The following is a 16485-nucleotide window of genomic DNA, read 5'->3' on the forward strand; positions in this document are numbered from 1 at the left end:
GAGGAACGCGAGAGGCCGCTGCGCATGCGGGCCACCGGAGAGCACGCCGCCGCCGCCATCCCCGTCCGCGCCTCGCCGTCGCCGCCCACGCCCCACACGGAGGACGACGCCGAGCGGAGGCGCCGACGCCGGCCCGCGCGCCGCCCCAAGCAGGCCACCCCGCCGCCGCCCCCGCAGGTCGACGCGGCGGGGCCCAGCCCGTGCAGATCGATGCCGCCCATGCGCGCCGACTCCCGGCTCGACGCCGTGGCGCTGGCCGAGGCGGCCGGGACCAGCCGGTCCTGCCCCCTGCTGCCCACGCCCTCCCGCGTCGAGGCGCGCGGTCCGGTGGTGGGGACGGGCGCGGGGGCTCCCAGGAGGCTCTTCTTCCCGCCCTACTGGCCCGAGCAGGTCGTGGAGGACGCCCTCAAGGTATAGCGGATCGTGTCGCTTGCAGCTTTGCCGTAGCTCGAACTTTGCGTGAACTAATGTATATTGATTTGTTTTTGAGAGAAGTAATGTGTTGATTTGTTGTTGCCTCCTCTACGCAGAGAGGGAGTGTCTTCGCGGGGAAGTTCCGCGTGAATGCTCACAACCGAAACGAGGTAAGCATGGAGTCCTTCTTCCTGATTTGCTTCTTACTGTGCTGTCTCTGTTCTACTGGTGGGTAATGTTTGGAATATGTCATGTTGCAGGCGTACTGCACGATCGATGGCATCCCTGTGGATGTTCTCATTACTGGGCCGGCACAAAACCGAGCGGTAAGTTCACGTCTGCTTGCACACACTGCAACATGAGTGTATCTAGTAAGAAGTGAGGTGCTAACCGTGTACGGTAATTTATAGCAATCCCATACACTACTATTAGTGGATAGTGCAAAGGCTTAATGATGCTTCCAGCCTGTCATTCTGCCTTGAATTGCACGCTAACTGATTAGCCATTTTGGGAAGTATAATGTGCTAGGAACTCAGGTGACACAATGCTTGTCATATATGGCAGGAGGCGAGTCTACGAACAAAAATTTTGTACGATGTTTGCCATTTTGCATCTTCTGCTGTTAAGTTGTTTTGTGATGCCACAGGATTGGACATTCAATTTGTGTTCAACTTTCGATTGCTTGTGACTTTGCAAAATATATATGTAGAACCTATGTCTAGCTTGCTTTCCCACAAATTGGTCAAGCACATTGGGATAATTACCTGCTCTTGGCGTGATTTTGAGTCGACTCTAAACACATGGATGAAGTGGTATGCCCCTTAGGCCAAATAGCATGCTTGAAGCTCTTGCATTTGAAAATGATTTAAGCAAAGCTGCATGATACATTATGTTTATGCTGTGGTCATTTTTCTGAATGTTCTGCTGAAGATGTTGTGCCCTTGTTCGTCTTTCCCGTGGGCAATATTAACCTGCATTCTTTATGCAATCACCTTGTCTGTTTCTGACTTTCTGTCTCTATAATCCTGAGAAAACATTCTCTCAGGACGTCTTATTTAGTAGTACAAACAATTCATGCAGTGAATTAATTTAGCTGATATGTTTCTAAGAAAGCATTCTCTTTCCTTGATGTGTTATATGAATAGATATGAATTATGAATGTTCAGTTCTGATCTTGCGTTTCTTACTATATATACCCAGAGTACATGGTTCTCTTACTTGCAATGACATGCTCTTTATTGACCCACTTTGCAGATTGAAGGTGATGTTGTCGCCATCACATTGGATCCTGTTGTTTACTGGACTAGAATGAAAGGGCAGAACATTGCATGCAACCCTGCCACTGGAGGAGTTTCTGTTGCTCGTGAAGTTAGTGAAACAAATGGGAACCATAGTTTGAAGAAAGGACAGGCAGATGCCAGCTGCAGGTTTGAAAAGTGCAGTAATGGCCAACCTGTTCCGGACAGGATGCATAACCATCACAAGAACAGTGGTTTTAGTCAAGCTGTTATTTGTGAAAATGGGCATGCTACTGTCCCAGCGAATTATGAAGACCTGGATGAAGCTAAGACCGAGTTTGCAAGAGCATTACAGAGGATCTGTTCTGTGATATACAATCACCCAAGCAGACGCCCTACCGGGAAAGTAGTATCTGTCATAAAGAAGTCTCCTCGCCGTAGTACTGTTGTAGGTTTTCTTGCTCCTTTCTCAGATTTCCCCGATGGAGAGCAGAGAAATCAGATGAATGTGCAGGGTTCCAAGAGGATGAACCATATATCATCCTCAATTTTCACAGGCTTGGTTCAAATCTTGCCTACTGATCCCAAGTTCCCGCAGATGATTGTTAGTATTAGCACTTTGTCAGACGGTATCAAACAGAGGCTGAAAGAAGGTGATACAACTATTTGGAAGGAATTAGTTGCTGCACAGATTGATGAATGGAATGAGGAAAGTCCCTATCCCTGGGCTTGTGTCGTACACTTCTTGGGAAAGGGTGGACAGGTTGAAACACATATGGATGCTATACTGTTTGAGAATGCAATATCTGATGTTGAATTTTCCCCTGAGTCCATGGCATGTCTCCCTGACACTTGCTGGAAGATTCCGCAAGAAGAACTTGCAGCAAGAAAGGATCTGAGAAATGTTTTGACCTTAACAATAGACCCTCCTACTGCTTCGGATCTTGATGATGCAATATCTATTGAGACAATTTCTGGGGGAATTGTCCGTATTGGGGTCCATATTGCGGATGTTTCTTACTTTGTTCATCCAGAGACTGCATTAGATGCTGAGGCTCAGATTCGATCTACCAGTGTTTACACCTTGCGACGTAAAGTATCAATGTTGCCTTCAAGACTTTCAGAAGAACTAGTTTCACTTAATCCTGGGGTAGACAGGCTTGCCTTTTCAGTTATTTGGGACATTGATCCTCATGGCAGCATAGTTAATCGCTGGATTGGTCGTACCATTATCTTTTCATGCTGCAAGCTGTCATATGATCTCGTGCAAGATCTGATTTCTAGTGATTCAAGCCAGTTTAGATCTGCAGCTGCATCTCTTCAAGTGCATGGCATGTTTAAACATGAGGATGTTATAAAGTCTCTTCGATGCCTCTATGAGATCTCGAAAAATCTGAAGGATATTAGATTCAAGGGTGGAGCTCTTTCGCTTGACACTTCAAAGCCCACGATCCTATTTGATGAAGATGGGGCTCCATGCGATAGCTATCGCTATAAAAGGAATGATGCATGTTTCATTGTCGAGGAGTTGATGCTGTTGGCAAATATGTCAGCTGCAGAAGTTATATCCAATGCATTCCCTGATTGTGCTTTACTTCGTAGGCATCCTGAACCTAATCCACGGAAGCTGAAAGAATTTGAGGCATTTTGTGCTAAAAATGGGTTTGAATTGGATTCTTCATCATCCGGTCAACTTCATCTTTCAATTTGCAGATTGAAGGAAGAGTTGCAAGATGATCCTGTTATGTTTGATATTCTCATGTTTTATGCTTCAAAGCAAATGCAGTCTGCGGAATACTTCTGCACAGGGGACCTGATAAGCAAGAAGGATGATTGGGCTCATTATGCGCTATCTATCCCTTTGTACACACACTTCACTTCGCCACTTCGAAGGTATCCTGATATAATCGTTCACAGGACACTGAATGCAGTAATTGAGGCTGAACAGATGTATCTGAAGCAAAGGAAAATATCCACTGGGCGGAATGGAGTCAAAGCTACATCTTGTGAAGTTGTGAGTAGATGCTTTACAGGCCTTCAATTTAGTAAGGATGCTGCTGAATCCATAGAAGGGAGAGAGGCACTGTCTGCTGCAGCTAAGAAGTTTAAGGTCCCTAACTCTGAAGATCTTGGCGAGGCTGCTGAACACTGCAATGAAAGGAAGTGGGCCAGTCGCCGTGCAGAAGAAGCTGGACAGAAGCTCTACATGTGGGCTCTACTGAAGAGGAATGAGGTAATAATGGTGCATCATCATCTTTTATCTCCCGCAACAAAGTTTGTGTTGGTAAGCTTTATTCTAACGGATTTGTGGTTTTACTTTTTGCAGACCCTGGTCTCCAATGCTAGAGTTCTGGGGCTTGGACCAAGGTTCATGTCAGTTTATGTGCCCAAACTCTCGGTATGACTTTGCCCCTAATTCTCATGTAATAGAAGCTCTCCATTCTGTGTGTTTTGAGTCGCCTGATCATGATTTTCTGATGTAGATGGAACGGAGGATATACTATGATGAAGTGGAGGGATTATCTACTGAATGGTTGGAAGCCACCGGAACCTTGGTGCTTGATGCATGCAGGAACAAGCCCCAAAAGAGGGGAGGCCAGTTCAGATGCAGTAGAGCAATTGAGGAAGTCGCGGTGGTGGTGAACCCATCCGAGCTAATGTTACCCGAAGACAGAGATGAATCAGGAGCAACTGAGACTGTGGATTCAGTTTTGCTGAGCGACGAGGCAGTGAAAGTTGAAGTTGCCCCAGCCGTTCTGCCCATGGTGATAAGCTACCTGAGCGACATCCCCGTGGTTCTTCATGCAATCGGCGGCGAGGATTGTCCGGTGGACATCGGAGTAAGACTATACTTGTCGTCATACTTCAAGTGACCAGAAGCAGCTCGTCATGACAGAGAACTATCTGTGAATTTAACTTCGTCCTAGTCGAACAAGACAGTCGTAATAAAATGTGACAGAAAGGTAGCGCTAAAGAGTCGGTCAGGGTTCAGCAGGAAAACATGTCAAGTTAGTGTTGTAGATACTCCTATCGTTACCGTTCTCCATTTCTTATTCACCTCCCTGTGGCATCCAAATGATCGTGTGGTCAAGTGGCCTAACTTTTTGCTCCGAGGCCGCCTGACCAGGCGACTCATATTGGCCGTAGTGTTGTGTATGTGCAGTGATGTATTCACTAGTTCCTCCTTTAGTACTTTTCTTTTAGTGTGAATCCACCTGCTATTTTTTTACCGGTGGGTTCATGCATGATGTTTTGTTACTTCTGAAGAAAGGAATATCACTGCTGAGCTCTGTCCGAAGAATATGTCCAAGCTATTCTGGCCCCAAATAAAATGTATTGGCACCTCTTGTATTTTGGTACCATTTGTGTTCAGCTTATTCAAAGCAGACTGGTTTCTTTTTGTGCATGATTAGTTACTGATCTTGGACCTTGGTTATAGAATCCTACTCTTGTTGCCAGCAGTTGTGCTTACAGTTACAGATAGCGTGCGCCTCACCTGGCGGCCGCGGTTCTACGTAGAGAGCACGCTCTTCCGTTTGTTCCGTTGAGTCAGTTGGATTTGCTATGGCCTGGCGATAACGTCTCTGCCCAGCGTTTATCATGGCGCCTGCTTATCCCACCCCAAAGTTGGTTGAGCAAAAGGTGCAGCAGCTTCTTTCTGGTACGGAAATGACGTCGATAATTGCAACCCCCATTCGGAATTCCTTGGGATGAACAATACTCCTACCTTCACGAATTGAATGCTCATCGAACGACTGAATATTTGGATATATGAAGAACTCTTTGGACTGAGAAAAGTTTGAAACTCGCTAGAAACTTTCTGAATCACACGTCCAGTTTTATCCGCATCGAGAGACGCACCACATCCGGGTTATTCAGGAAAATTGCTGCTAGGAATTTGATGACTGGATTTCTGTTCGTTAACCAGAAATGCGAAAGTAACCTCGGAGCCATCTTGAGAATTTGCCATCAGTTGCCGCTTATCTTGCGAACTGTTGCTTAGAAGCAGCGCCTCCGAACTGAACCTCATTTTAGAGCGGAAAGCTGAACCCTTTTGCGGTTCATGAGGTGCAAAAGTATACTACGGAGTAGTTTCCATCCATGTTCTTGCAAATTTTCTTGGCTTGGATACAGTTGCAGTAGACGAAGATTTGTAACCGCAGCACATTATTCCATGAAAAATGCTCAAATGTTGTGTCCTCCAAAAGCAGAGGTTCAGGATAACTGACAGTCGTCTTGGCCGGTGCCTTCTTACCGAAGGCGAAGGCTGGCTCCATCACTTGGGCCATTGAATTGCCTTTTGAGCTCATCGCACCGGCCGATAACAAACTCCGGCCGACATATCCACTGGCCCAAAGGAGCATTCAGGACGAGCACGCGGCAAAATGATTTGCAAGTTGCAATCCCGGCATGCTGCAGCACAGTATAAATACCTGGCCACACACACCAGCTGAATCCATCAGTTCTCCACCGTCCTCTTGCAGAGCACACACAGAGCTGAAGACGATGGCGAACAAACACTTGTCCCTCTCGCTCTTCCTCGTCCTCCTTGGCCTGTCGGCCAGCTTGGCCTCCGGGCAAGTCCTGTTTCAGGTAAGCTCCTGTTCGTCGGCAAGAACTGTCTTCAGACTGTGATCATGTTTTCTTTTGGACTGAGGCCTCCTTTGGTTTGTAGGAATCTCATATGAATTTCATAGAATAGGATTTTTAAATGAAAAATTCCTATGGAGCCCTTCAGTTTGTACGAATAAATTTCTATTACTGTGTATGATAGGGTTCAATCCTTCACATTTCAAAGAAAAAAAATATTAATCTAGACTCAATGAAAAAATTCCTATCTTATGCATTAAATGACATCTCTTTCTTTATAGAAATTCAGATGCATGTCATCTCACTTCATATGAAGTTCCTATTCCTATAATATTCCTATCCTATGAACCAAAGAGGGCCTCAACTTTGAGTTGTGCGTGCGGCAGGGTTTCAACTGGGAGTCGTGGAAGCACAATGGCGGGTGGTACAACTTCCTGATGGGCAAGGTGGACGACATCGCCGCCGCCGGCATCACGCACGTCTGGCTCCCTCCGGCGTCGCAGTCCGTCGCCGAGCAAGGCTACATGCCGGGCCGGCTCTACGACCTGGACGCCTCCAAGTACGGCAACAAGGCGCAGCTCAAGTCCCTCATCGGGGCGCTCCACGGCAAGGGCGTCAAGGCCATCGCCGACATCGTCATCAACCACCGCACGGCGGAGCACAAGGACGGCCGGGGCATCTACTGCATCTTCGAAGGCGGCACCCCCGACGCCCGCCTCGACTGGGGCCCCCACATGATCTGCCGTGACGACCGGCCCTACGCCGACGGCACCGGCAACCCGGACACCGGCGCCGACTTCGGGGCCGCCCCCGACATCGACCACCTCAACCCGCGCGTCCAGAAGGAGCTCGTCGAGTGGCTCAACTGGCTCAAGACCGACATCGGCTTCGACGGATGGCGCTTCGACTTCGCCAAGGGCTACTCCGCGGACGTCGCCAAGATTTACATCGACCGCTCGGAGCCCGGCTTCGCCGTGGCCGAGATATGGACGTCGCTGGCGTACGGCGGTGACGGCAAGCCCAACCTGAACCAGGACCAGCACCGGCAGGAGCTGGTGAACTGGGTGGACAAGGTCGGCGGCAAAGGCCCCGCTACCACGTTCGACTTCACCACCAAGGGCATCCTGAACGTCGCCGTGGAGGGCGAGCTGTGGCGGCTGCGCGGCACCGACGGCAAGGCGCCAGGCATGATCGGGTGGTGGCCAGCCAAGGCGGTGACCTTCGTGGACAACCACGACACCGGATCCACGCAGCACATGTGGCCCTTCCCTTCTGACAGGGTCATGCAGGGATATGCCTACATCCTCACGCACCCAGGGACCCCATGCATCGTGAGTCATCGTACCAATACTACATCATATCTAAATTTTCTTCTCGTTTTTTCGTTCATTATAGAAAACCACGACCGAACTGATGAAAATAATCGTGATTCTCCAGTTCTACGATCATTTCTTCGATTGGGGCCTTAAGGAGGAGATCGATCGCCTGGTGTCAATCAGGACCCGGCATGGGATACACAGTGAGAGCAAGCTGCAAATCATAGAGGCCGACGCCGACCTTTATCTCGCCGAGATCGACGGCAAGGTCATCGTCAAGCTCGGGCCAAGATACGATGTGGGGCACCTCATTCCGGGAGGCTTCAAGGTGGGCGCGCACGGCAATGACTATGCCGTATGGGAGAAAATATGAGCAAAATTACCAAAGCAGCTCTACGAGTTTTTTACAATATGAATGACATACATATTAGTCCGAGCTCACGTTGTCCACATAGTACGATTTAGTACTTCCTCCATGTAAAAGTGAGGATGAGGGACATTCATTGTATTTTTGATAAAATAATAATCAATAAGGATTTTTGCACTCTTGGCTTACTTAGTGTTGGTTGAATGAAAACTGAGCAGCCACGACCTCGTACGGGAGCATACCGGAGTAGTGGTAGACTCACGAGCGTTTTGTTACGGAATTGTGTTACGGGGGTTGGGTTTAAAGGAGATAGTACTAATGCTTATTTGGTGTATATGGCAATTACGTAATGATCTTACTCATGATAAAAAGGTTCCTCCAGTGGATATTACTGTTGACTTTTTAGTGAGCTATATGAATTTTATTTGTGATGCGAAGAAGTTGAGCACTGAGGAAATACTCAAAGGGAAAATGCCGGTTGCTGATTGGGCTTTGCCCGAAGTGAGAATTAATCCTGCTCCTAAGCCTTGGCCACCTCCTACTACAAACTTTGTTGCTCTATTAGTTGATGGATCTTTTACAATTGATTCTGGCGCCGCAACCATAGGGATGATACTTCCTCCATGTAAAAGTGAGGATGAGGGACATCCATTGTATTTTTGATAAAATAATAATCATTTCACATTGGAAAACGTTTGACAACGGTGCGCCGGCCGAGTTTGCGCTGGTCACACGCTGCGTCGCCACGCGTCCTCGCTGGCACGCGCTACCTCCCCCCAAAACAGCCACTAAATTTGTGAGGGTGAGTGGAAGAACACGAGCGAGGTGCTGTTACGGAGCTGGGGGTGCTACTTCCACCTCCTCTGCGACTGCGGCTGGGCAGCATCGGGGGGTGCCGCTGGTCACCATGTGCTGGGACCGTGGTCACCGCGCACCGAGAAGCTGGAACTGATGCACTGAGGGCATCTCCAGCCGTTCGGCCCCCCAGGGCGCCTAAATAGAGCGGCCTGGGGGCGTGCCGGCGCTAGTTCGGCCCCTGGGGGCGACCTAGCTCCCAGTCACGCCCCCAAGCGCCGGCCCGAGGATGCGGGAAATTTAAACTTGGTCGTCCCCGGTCGGCCCCTGGGGTCGGTGTGGACGCGTAGACGGCGGGCAACGAGTAGTTGTATGGAGGGTACTGCACGCCGACGAAGGCGGGCGAGGGTGTGCGCATCGCGGGGTGGCCATGGGGGAAGGTCACGTTTGGGTTGAACCCCCCCATGCGCGTCGCCGTCGGCGTAGCCGGGCGACGACGATCCCCATGAAGATCCGACGCCTTGCTGTCCCCAGGGCGCGTACTGGGCGTGGCTGACGACGGGTGGATTCATCATCCCCGCGTGGTCGACCGATAAGGAAGACGCCGCCGCACGCGCCGCGTTGTCGCGAGCCTTATTGGCAATGGCCCTGTTCCTCCGGTCGGTGGTGACTGCGTCGCGTCGCTGAACTTCCACCCTCCACTCGGCCTTCGACATGCCCGGTGGCTTCGATGGCGGCGCCCTCGGCTTCCTCTGCTTCGGCTGGGCCACGGTGCCAGTCGTGGTTGCCGCCGCGCGCGGCATGGCATACTTCTTCGGCGGCATGGCGGCGACTGGAAGGCGAGCTGGAGGGGGTTTGGCGGGAGAAAGGGGGGGAATGGCGGAAGGAAGGCGAGCGAGCGAAAGAGATGCGAGGGAAAAGCGTTAAGAAGCGGCGGGAAAAGGCCCTCGGGTCGCCGCCAAGGCGGGCCCACACGCCTTTTTCGCTTGTGCCGGCTCCCCAAGCGCCCCCAGGGCGCCGGGTTCGGTCTGGGTCCGCCGGCACCAGTTTTAGCCCGAGCCGGCGAAAAACGGGCTTCTGAGGGCGCGACTGGGTCGTTTTTTTGATGCAGGCGCGGCAAAATCACCTGGGAAGAGCCTGTTGGGAGCACGGCTGGAGATGCCCTGAGAAGCTGGGACCAGTAATCCACGGAGCTGGAACCGGCGCACTGGGACTGGCAAACTGCAAAGCTGCAAGCCACGGGCATCGATGCCGCAACACAACGATGTTGTGCTGAGACCGTGGACGGCGATGCTGCAAGTGTAGATGGGCGGAGTTGGAACCGGGCAACCACCAAGCTGCAACGACGGGCGATGGCACTGCTGAGGGCAGCGACACCTTGCTACAACCGTGAGGCTATTTTGCTGGAACCAATCAGTAACCATGCTGATGCAACACAATTCTTCCTCATATGACTTTTGTTTTTGATTTAGCCGGTTGCAACTTTTTGATTTATCGGTTCCAGCTATGATACCCATCCTTCTCTCTCCTCATTTAATCATGTGCCACGTCATCAAGCCTAGATGGCATATATGATACCGACTACTAACATGCATATGCACTAGTAGAAAACAGGGCTATGGTCCAGGCCGGCTCAGCCCATTAGTCCTGGTTCAGTCTAGAACCGGGACTAATGTGAGCATTGGTCCCGGTTCGTGCGGCTAAGGCATTAGTCCCGGTTCACTCGGGCCCTTTAGTCCCGGTTTAAGACATGAACCGGGACTAAAGGGTGCGATGACCTTTAGTCCCGGTTCGTGCCTCAAACCGGGACTAAAGATTAGACCTTTAGTCCCGGTTTGAGGCACGAATCGGGACTAATGGGGTTGAGACCTTTACTCCCGGTTCGTGCCACGAACCGGTACTAAAGGTCCCATTTTCAAACTCTAACCCCCCCTCCCCCGTGGATCGCCTTTTCAGTTTTTAAAAAATAAAAGAAAATAATGGAAATGTCAAAAAAATAAAAGAAAATAAGTTTCTCATGTGATATGTGGTCTAGTTGTTGGGAAAATTTGCAAATGTGAATTTTGACTTTATTTGCAAAATCTCTCTGAAATTTATAAAAATGGGCATAACTTTTGCATACTAACTCGGATGAAAAAGTTTTTTATATGAAAAATCATCTACTCGAAAAGTTACATCCAAATTTAACGGGGGGAACCCCGTTAAACATTTTCAAAATCCTCAAAAACCTAATAGAAAAAAAGTTACGGGGCTTTTAAGATCTAGAGTGGAAAAAATTGAAAAATATTCAAACAGTGGGCAAACTGGTCAAACAATGGTCAAACTAATTATTCTAGAATATTAGTGTTACTAAATAATTATTTTAGTTATTTCAATTTTGGTCAAATCTGGTCAAACTGTGGTCAAACAATGGTTAAACTAATTATTCAAGAAATATTAGTGTTACTAAATAATAATTATTTTTTAAAACAATAGTTTCAAACTCAAACAGTGAAATGTGTCACTTCATGCTCAAGCAAAATTCCTGAAGGTTAATAGGATTGACATCTTACTATTGTCAGGAAAACAACAAGTGCAGACTTGAAGCGAGGGAGAATAGAATCCGGAAGTTAAGCGTGCTCAGGCTGGGGGAGTGGGAGGATGGGTGACCGTTCGGGAAGTTAGATGATTTGGAATGATGAGGGGTGATTAGAGGATAAATTGAGAAGTGATGAGGGGTGGTGATTACAGACTAGAGGTTAAAATAATTCAGAAGTTTGAAAATAAAAAGAAATTCAAAAAAAAATTCAAATTTTTTTTTCAAAAAAAAATCATAAAATTTCCTTTAGTCCCGGTTGGTGTTACCAACCGGGACTAAAGGTGGAGCTCCACGTGGCCGCGCCCTTTAGTCCCGGTTCTAGATTGAACCGGGACTAAAGGGTCAGGGCATTAGTACCGACACTTTAGTCCCGGTTCAGGAACTGGGACTAAAGGCCCTTACGAACCGGGACTATAGGCCCTTTTTCTACCAGTGATATTACTAGTCTATGTTACTATTTCAAATTTTTTTTTCAAAAAAAAATCATAAAATTTCCTTTAGTCCCGGTTGGTGTTACCAACCGGGACTAAAGGTGGAGCTCCACGTGGCCGCGCCCTTTAGTCCCGGTTCTAGATTGAACCGGGACTAAAGGGTCAGGGCATTAGTACCGACACTTTAGTCCCGGTTCAGGAACCGGGACTAAAGGCCCTTACGAACCGGGACTATAGGCCTTTTTTCTACCAGTGATATTACTAGTTTATGTTACTACCTCTATAGTGGGGAGTAACATATGTGTGGTAATATGCAACACTTCATTTATTATGCTATAGACTCATCTTACCTTGATATGTGTGATGTTACTCACACTATCAGTAACTAGCTATGTTACCACTTCCTTCTCTTTTTTTATTTATTGCTTGCTAGATCACCTATTTTATCTAGATATGTGTGACGTTACTATCTACTACCTCCGTCTGGGTTTTTAGGGCCCCTTAGAGCAAGTACAATAGAGTTGAGTCAGCGGGCTATAAAAAATAAACTAGTATATTTGTGCTTAGTTGAAGGAAAGAGAAGAGGAGAGAGGAGGTAAGCGGGCTCTTCATGAAGAGCCAGCTCTAGCACGTGCTCCTAGGCACTTTATGAAAATGAAAAGTGGATCACATAACAAAAAAGTAGTATGCTTTTTTCATCTACTATTGTACATGTTGGCTATAAATGGACTATATATGACATGACACTAACTTATAGCCAGCAGCTGGCTATACTATTAACCATGCTCTTAGCACTACATGTCTGTACCATATTTAGAAGGCCTCCGCCTCGAGCACCATGCAAAAGTTAAACCTCGCGTCTTCCCAACAGAGCAATCAATGCATGCGATGCATGCATGCACGCTTGATCAAGGGAGAGAGCGCGAGTAATAAGGGCCTGTTTGGTTCCAATAAGTCACCTAACTTATAAGTCAGGTGACTTAAAACCAGTGACTTATAAGTCATACCTGTTTGGTTGCCATCTGACTTATAAGTCACCTGAGCACATCTCCCTATCTTGTTTTTTATGTAAAAGTGGTGGGACCCATGCAAAAGGGGGTGACTTATAAATTTTAAGTTGGGGTGGAGCAACTTATGATTTATAAGTTAGGGTGACTTATAAGTTGGTTCCGTTTGGCAAAATAGGTCACTTTTTGCACTTTTCGATTTATAAGTTGGTGACTTATTTGGAACCAAACAGGGCCTAAAATACTTCTGTACGCTGCATGCAGGCGTGGGAAGGAAAACCAAAGCGTTCCATGCATGCAGTAACTGCGGGGGCAAAGCTCATTGGCCGCTCGCTCGGCTAGGATATCTCGGGGGAGGTTAGAGCAGATCGTGCCTTGGTCCATGCAATTCGGTCGGCGGGACTTAAAAACCTGGACGGAGGTACTCCCTCCGGTCCTTTTTATTCCGCACATTAGCTTTGACTGAAGTCAAAATTTGCTAAGTTTGACCAAATTTATATTAGAAAATATTAACATCTATAACATCTAATAAATATAATATAAAAATATATTCCGAGATGGATCTATTAATAAATGTGTTGTTATGTGAATGTTAATAATTTTTTGTATAAACTTGGTCAAACTTGGATGAGTTTGACTTCAGACAAACCTAATGTGCAGAGTAAAAAGGACCAGAGGGAGTAGTATGTTACTTCCAGTGTGGGTAGTCTTAGACTAGCCACAGTGGGAGTAACTTCAACGGTAACATCGGGTCCAACTCAGCAATTTTGCTTATGTGACAATGAGTTAATGAGGAGAGAGCTAGTTGTAGTAACTTAGCTAGTTACTGTAATATCACATGTCCCAATGCAATATGAGTCTATAACATAATAAATAAATCTTTGCATGTTACCACACTTAGGCTGTCCGTAATAGTAGTACCATAGGTAGTATCATGCATGCTAACTAAGCAATTTTGATGAGATGACATAGTATTAAATAAAGAGATGCTTGAGTATCATATTATGATACCGTATCATATTAAATGATGTGCTACTTTGTGTCATGCATGACAATAAATGTAGTATTATATGATACTAACATATGATACTTTACATTACGGATGTAGTATCATACATGTGATACTAGTAATATGATACTCCCCATTACAACCAGCCTTAAGTTACTACCCACTATGAAGGTAGTAATATAGTTTAGGAAAATGTGTATGTTATTAGTGTATGTTACTCTCCATTGTGGCTAGTCTTAGACTAGTCACAATGAAAGTAAGTTAACTAGTAACATCACATATTTCAATACAAGATTACTTATGTGGTAGCTAATTAATGAGGAGAGAGGGGTTTATTGGTAACTTAGGTAGTTACTGTAACATCACATATTTCAAGGCATAATGAGTCTATAGCCTAATAAATGAACTCTTTCATGATACCACTCATATGTTACTACCCACTATGGAGATAGTAACATAGACTGTAACATCGGCAAGTTACTATTCTACTCCCTCCGTCCCAAAATTCATGTTTTAGATTTGTCCAGATACGGATGTATCTAACACTGAAATGTAACTAGATACATCCGTATTTAGACAAATATAAGACAAGAATTTTGAAACGGAGGGAGTATGTTACTCTCCACTATGAGTAGTCTTAGGGACGTGATGCCATCCAACATCTCTACAGAGGGCATGTCCCACTTAGTAGTGCAATTTATTTCACAATGAAAACAAGGTGCATTAATTTATCACGAATAAGAAATAACCACAATTCCATTGGACAAAATACTTATAATGTTAAGAGTACACACATAACTGACAACGGTGACAATCAATCCATGCATACAAAACAGTTGACAGCTTACAGCCCACGAGCATTATTGTTTCTAAGATAAGACTTGCCCTAAACTCGGAAAGTGAATCCGGACTAGCGAGGGCATCCCTTTGTTGATTTTGTAGCTAAAATATGACTTCTCCTCCAATGTCCACTCCTGCAGCAGGTGCTTGCACTTCCAACACACTGGACTTTTATATAGTTTTATCTCCTCCAAATTCACTGCTGCTTCCATGACACTTCTGGCATAGCTCACGAATTTGTCTTCTGCTTGAAACCTCCCATAGATACTGAGCTTAGTTAGGTTGTGGTGCTTTAAGTCGGTTGTAGACGGTTCCCACTGTAATCCTTTGTCCTTCTGCTTGCTAAATGGACACATCTTCCTCCGCTCCCCTGTTATCATTTCACATAAATGATCCCGCACCTGCATTCGGTCAGGTAAAAAAATCCTGATGACTCACAGAAAGTTTGAGCTTCAAAAATGAGAATCAGTACAAGAATTTACCAAGACGCGCAGTTCTTTAAGGTTGGGTGCACCTTGGAGTAAGAACATTGTCCAAGAAAGATCGCATTCTTCAGAAATGTTAAGCAAATTCACAATCCTAAGTTTGTGGAACACCGGTAACAATTGTCTTCGACCTTCCGGTTTGACCCAAATCTGCAAAAGAGGGATAATCCAGAATTATGTTAACCAAAATTAATGATTACAGCATCCCCATGACATACCAGCCACATACGCACATCACCGACAACATTGAGGACCTTCACTAACCTTTTCACTTTTGAAGTTCAAATGCAGGTTGCTTATGGCAGTTTTACCAAGCAACTCACTTAACTTGAGCATCTTGTGCCAGGAGAAAGCAGTATTGATTATGCTCACAGTCTGGAGCAGTGGGACATAGCCAAGACAGAAGGGGTCGTCTTTAGTTCTAAAAACATTGAATTTCAGTATTGTGAGCTTTGGTGCCCACTTCAGATGAACCCTCTCAAGACAGCCAGAGGCAATCACTAGTTCACTGAGTTGCGGGTGTTCCACTTCCAGCAAAGACTTAATACCCATGTCACATTCATAGAGGAAGAGGAACTCTAGTTGCTTGCATATACTGAAAATTTTGGGGAAGTCTGATTCTCCTAACCTCAAATTCTCTAGCCTGAGGCGTGCGAGACAACCAAATGTGTTTGGACACGAATCAAAGAATGACATGAACTGTCTCCCATATGTCAGTAGATCATTATTTGTACAATTTTTACGCACCTTCGTCAAGATTGTAAACTCAACTGAAGCAACCTTTTGTGTTGCTATGGTGTTGGCAACAGTCTGGCCAATGAAAATGGACTCATCTCCCAAGTAGAATTGCATGCGCAACAGGTGAATGGTGTATAAAGTTCTAGCCCTCCTTTCCAGTATGCTCCTGGTTGCTTCCAGCATGGTGCTGTTGAACCGAATTATATCATCTGAGGTTAACTTGCTTGTTGTGTGCTTGGGTTCAAAAGAACCAGCCATTATAACAACTTTTGATAGCATTGCAGGGATCTGCTTCCAACGTCTGGAGAGGATGGTGGTTCTTGTGGCGTCAGCAATATCAAGTCGCTCAACAATGTTGAGCAAAACATCATCAGGCAAAATGCTGAGCCTATCATCTTCATTGTCCTCCTACATATTTCATATATAAAGAAATCAGAGTTGATTTCTCATTAGCCTCGTCACAGATGCAATTTTGATATTTCCCACAAACAATGATGGAGTGTTTACACTTTACCATGGAAAGACGGGATTTTGAGTGTACATTTTATATACTTCCACACAGAAAGATGCAATTTTGATTATACTACAAATTTAACACTTTCCAATAGAAAGACACAAATTTTGTATACACTTACACAGAGAAAGATGCAATTTTTATACTTACCCACAAAAAAGAC

At 46.2% G+C, this 16485-nt stretch overlaps 3 protein-coding genes across 7 annotated transcripts in view; 2 read left to right on the plus strand and 1 right to left on the minus strand.

Annotated features, from left to right (window-relative positions):
• LOC123128472 (DIS3-like exonuclease 2) lies at positions 1 to 4950 on the plus strand (the record flags this gene model as incomplete). The annotated part of the gene is given in 6 exon segments (XM_044548479.1): positions 1 to 411; positions 531 to 584; positions 675 to 740; positions 1669 to 3885; positions 3979 to 4050; positions 4136 to 4950. Coding segments are annotated over 6 exon segments (3186 nt in total). The 3' UTR covers positions 4526 to 4950.
• Positions 4951 to 6127: 1177 nt separating this feature from the next.
• On the plus strand, positions 6128 to 8096 carry LOC123128473 (alpha-amylase type B isozyme). Its single transcript, XM_044548480.1, has 3 exons — positions 6128 to 6245; positions 6629 to 7573; positions 7680 to 8096. Exons 1-3 carry the CDS (start codon positions 6159 to 6161, stop codon positions 7929 to 7931), a joined length of 1284 nt encoding a protein of 427 aa, XP_044404415.1. The 5' UTR covers positions 6128 to 6158; the 3' UTR covers positions 7932 to 8096.
• Positions 8097 to 14481: 6385 nt separating this feature from the next.
• Positions 14482 to 16485, minus strand: part of LOC123128474 (putative F-box/FBD/LRR-repeat protein At5g56810) — a 3986-nt gene continuing 1982 nt past the window's right edge. For 4 of the 5 annotated variants that reach the window (XM_044548485.1, XM_044548482.1, XM_044548481.1 and 1 more), the window contains 3 exons: positions 15335 to 16216; positions 15068 to 15220; positions 14482 to 14986 (listed from right to left, as the gene is read on the minus strand). In XM_044548485.1, the coding sequence (XP_044404420.1) occupies positions 14615 to 14986; positions 15068 to 15220; positions 15335 to 16216 (1407 nt within the window). In that variant the 3' untranslated portion in view covers positions 14482 to 14614. The remainder of the gene's footprint in view (positions 14987 to 15067; positions 15221 to 15334; positions 16217 to 16485) is intronic. The other variant, XM_044548486.1, reaches the window with a different exon arrangement.

This window comes from Triticum aestivum, chromosome 6A (assembly GCF_018294505.1).
Source record: "Triticum aestivum cultivar Chinese Spring chromosome 6A, IWGSC CS RefSeq v2.1, whole genome shotgun sequence".
In the NCBI taxonomy this organism is placed as follows: Eukaryota; Viridiplantae; Streptophyta; class Magnoliopsida; order Poales; family Poaceae; genus Triticum; species Triticum aestivum.

What these genes read in the sequence shown, in the direction of transcription:
- LOC123128473 (XM_044548480.1), top strand. Translation starts at nt 6,159, where the DNA reads ATGGCGAACAAACACTTGTCCCTCTCGCTCTTCCTCGTCCTCCTTGGC. An exon ending in CCGGGCAAGTCCTGTTTCAG is followed by an intron (nt 6,246 to 6,628) that starts GTAAGCTCCTGT and finishes TGCGTGCGGCAG; the next exon opens with GGTTTCAACTGGGAGTCGTG. An exon ending in ACCCAGGGACCCCATGCATC is followed by an intron (nt 7,574 to 7,679) that starts GTGAGTCATCGT and finishes GTGATTCTCCAG; the next exon opens with TTCTACGATCATTTCTTCGA.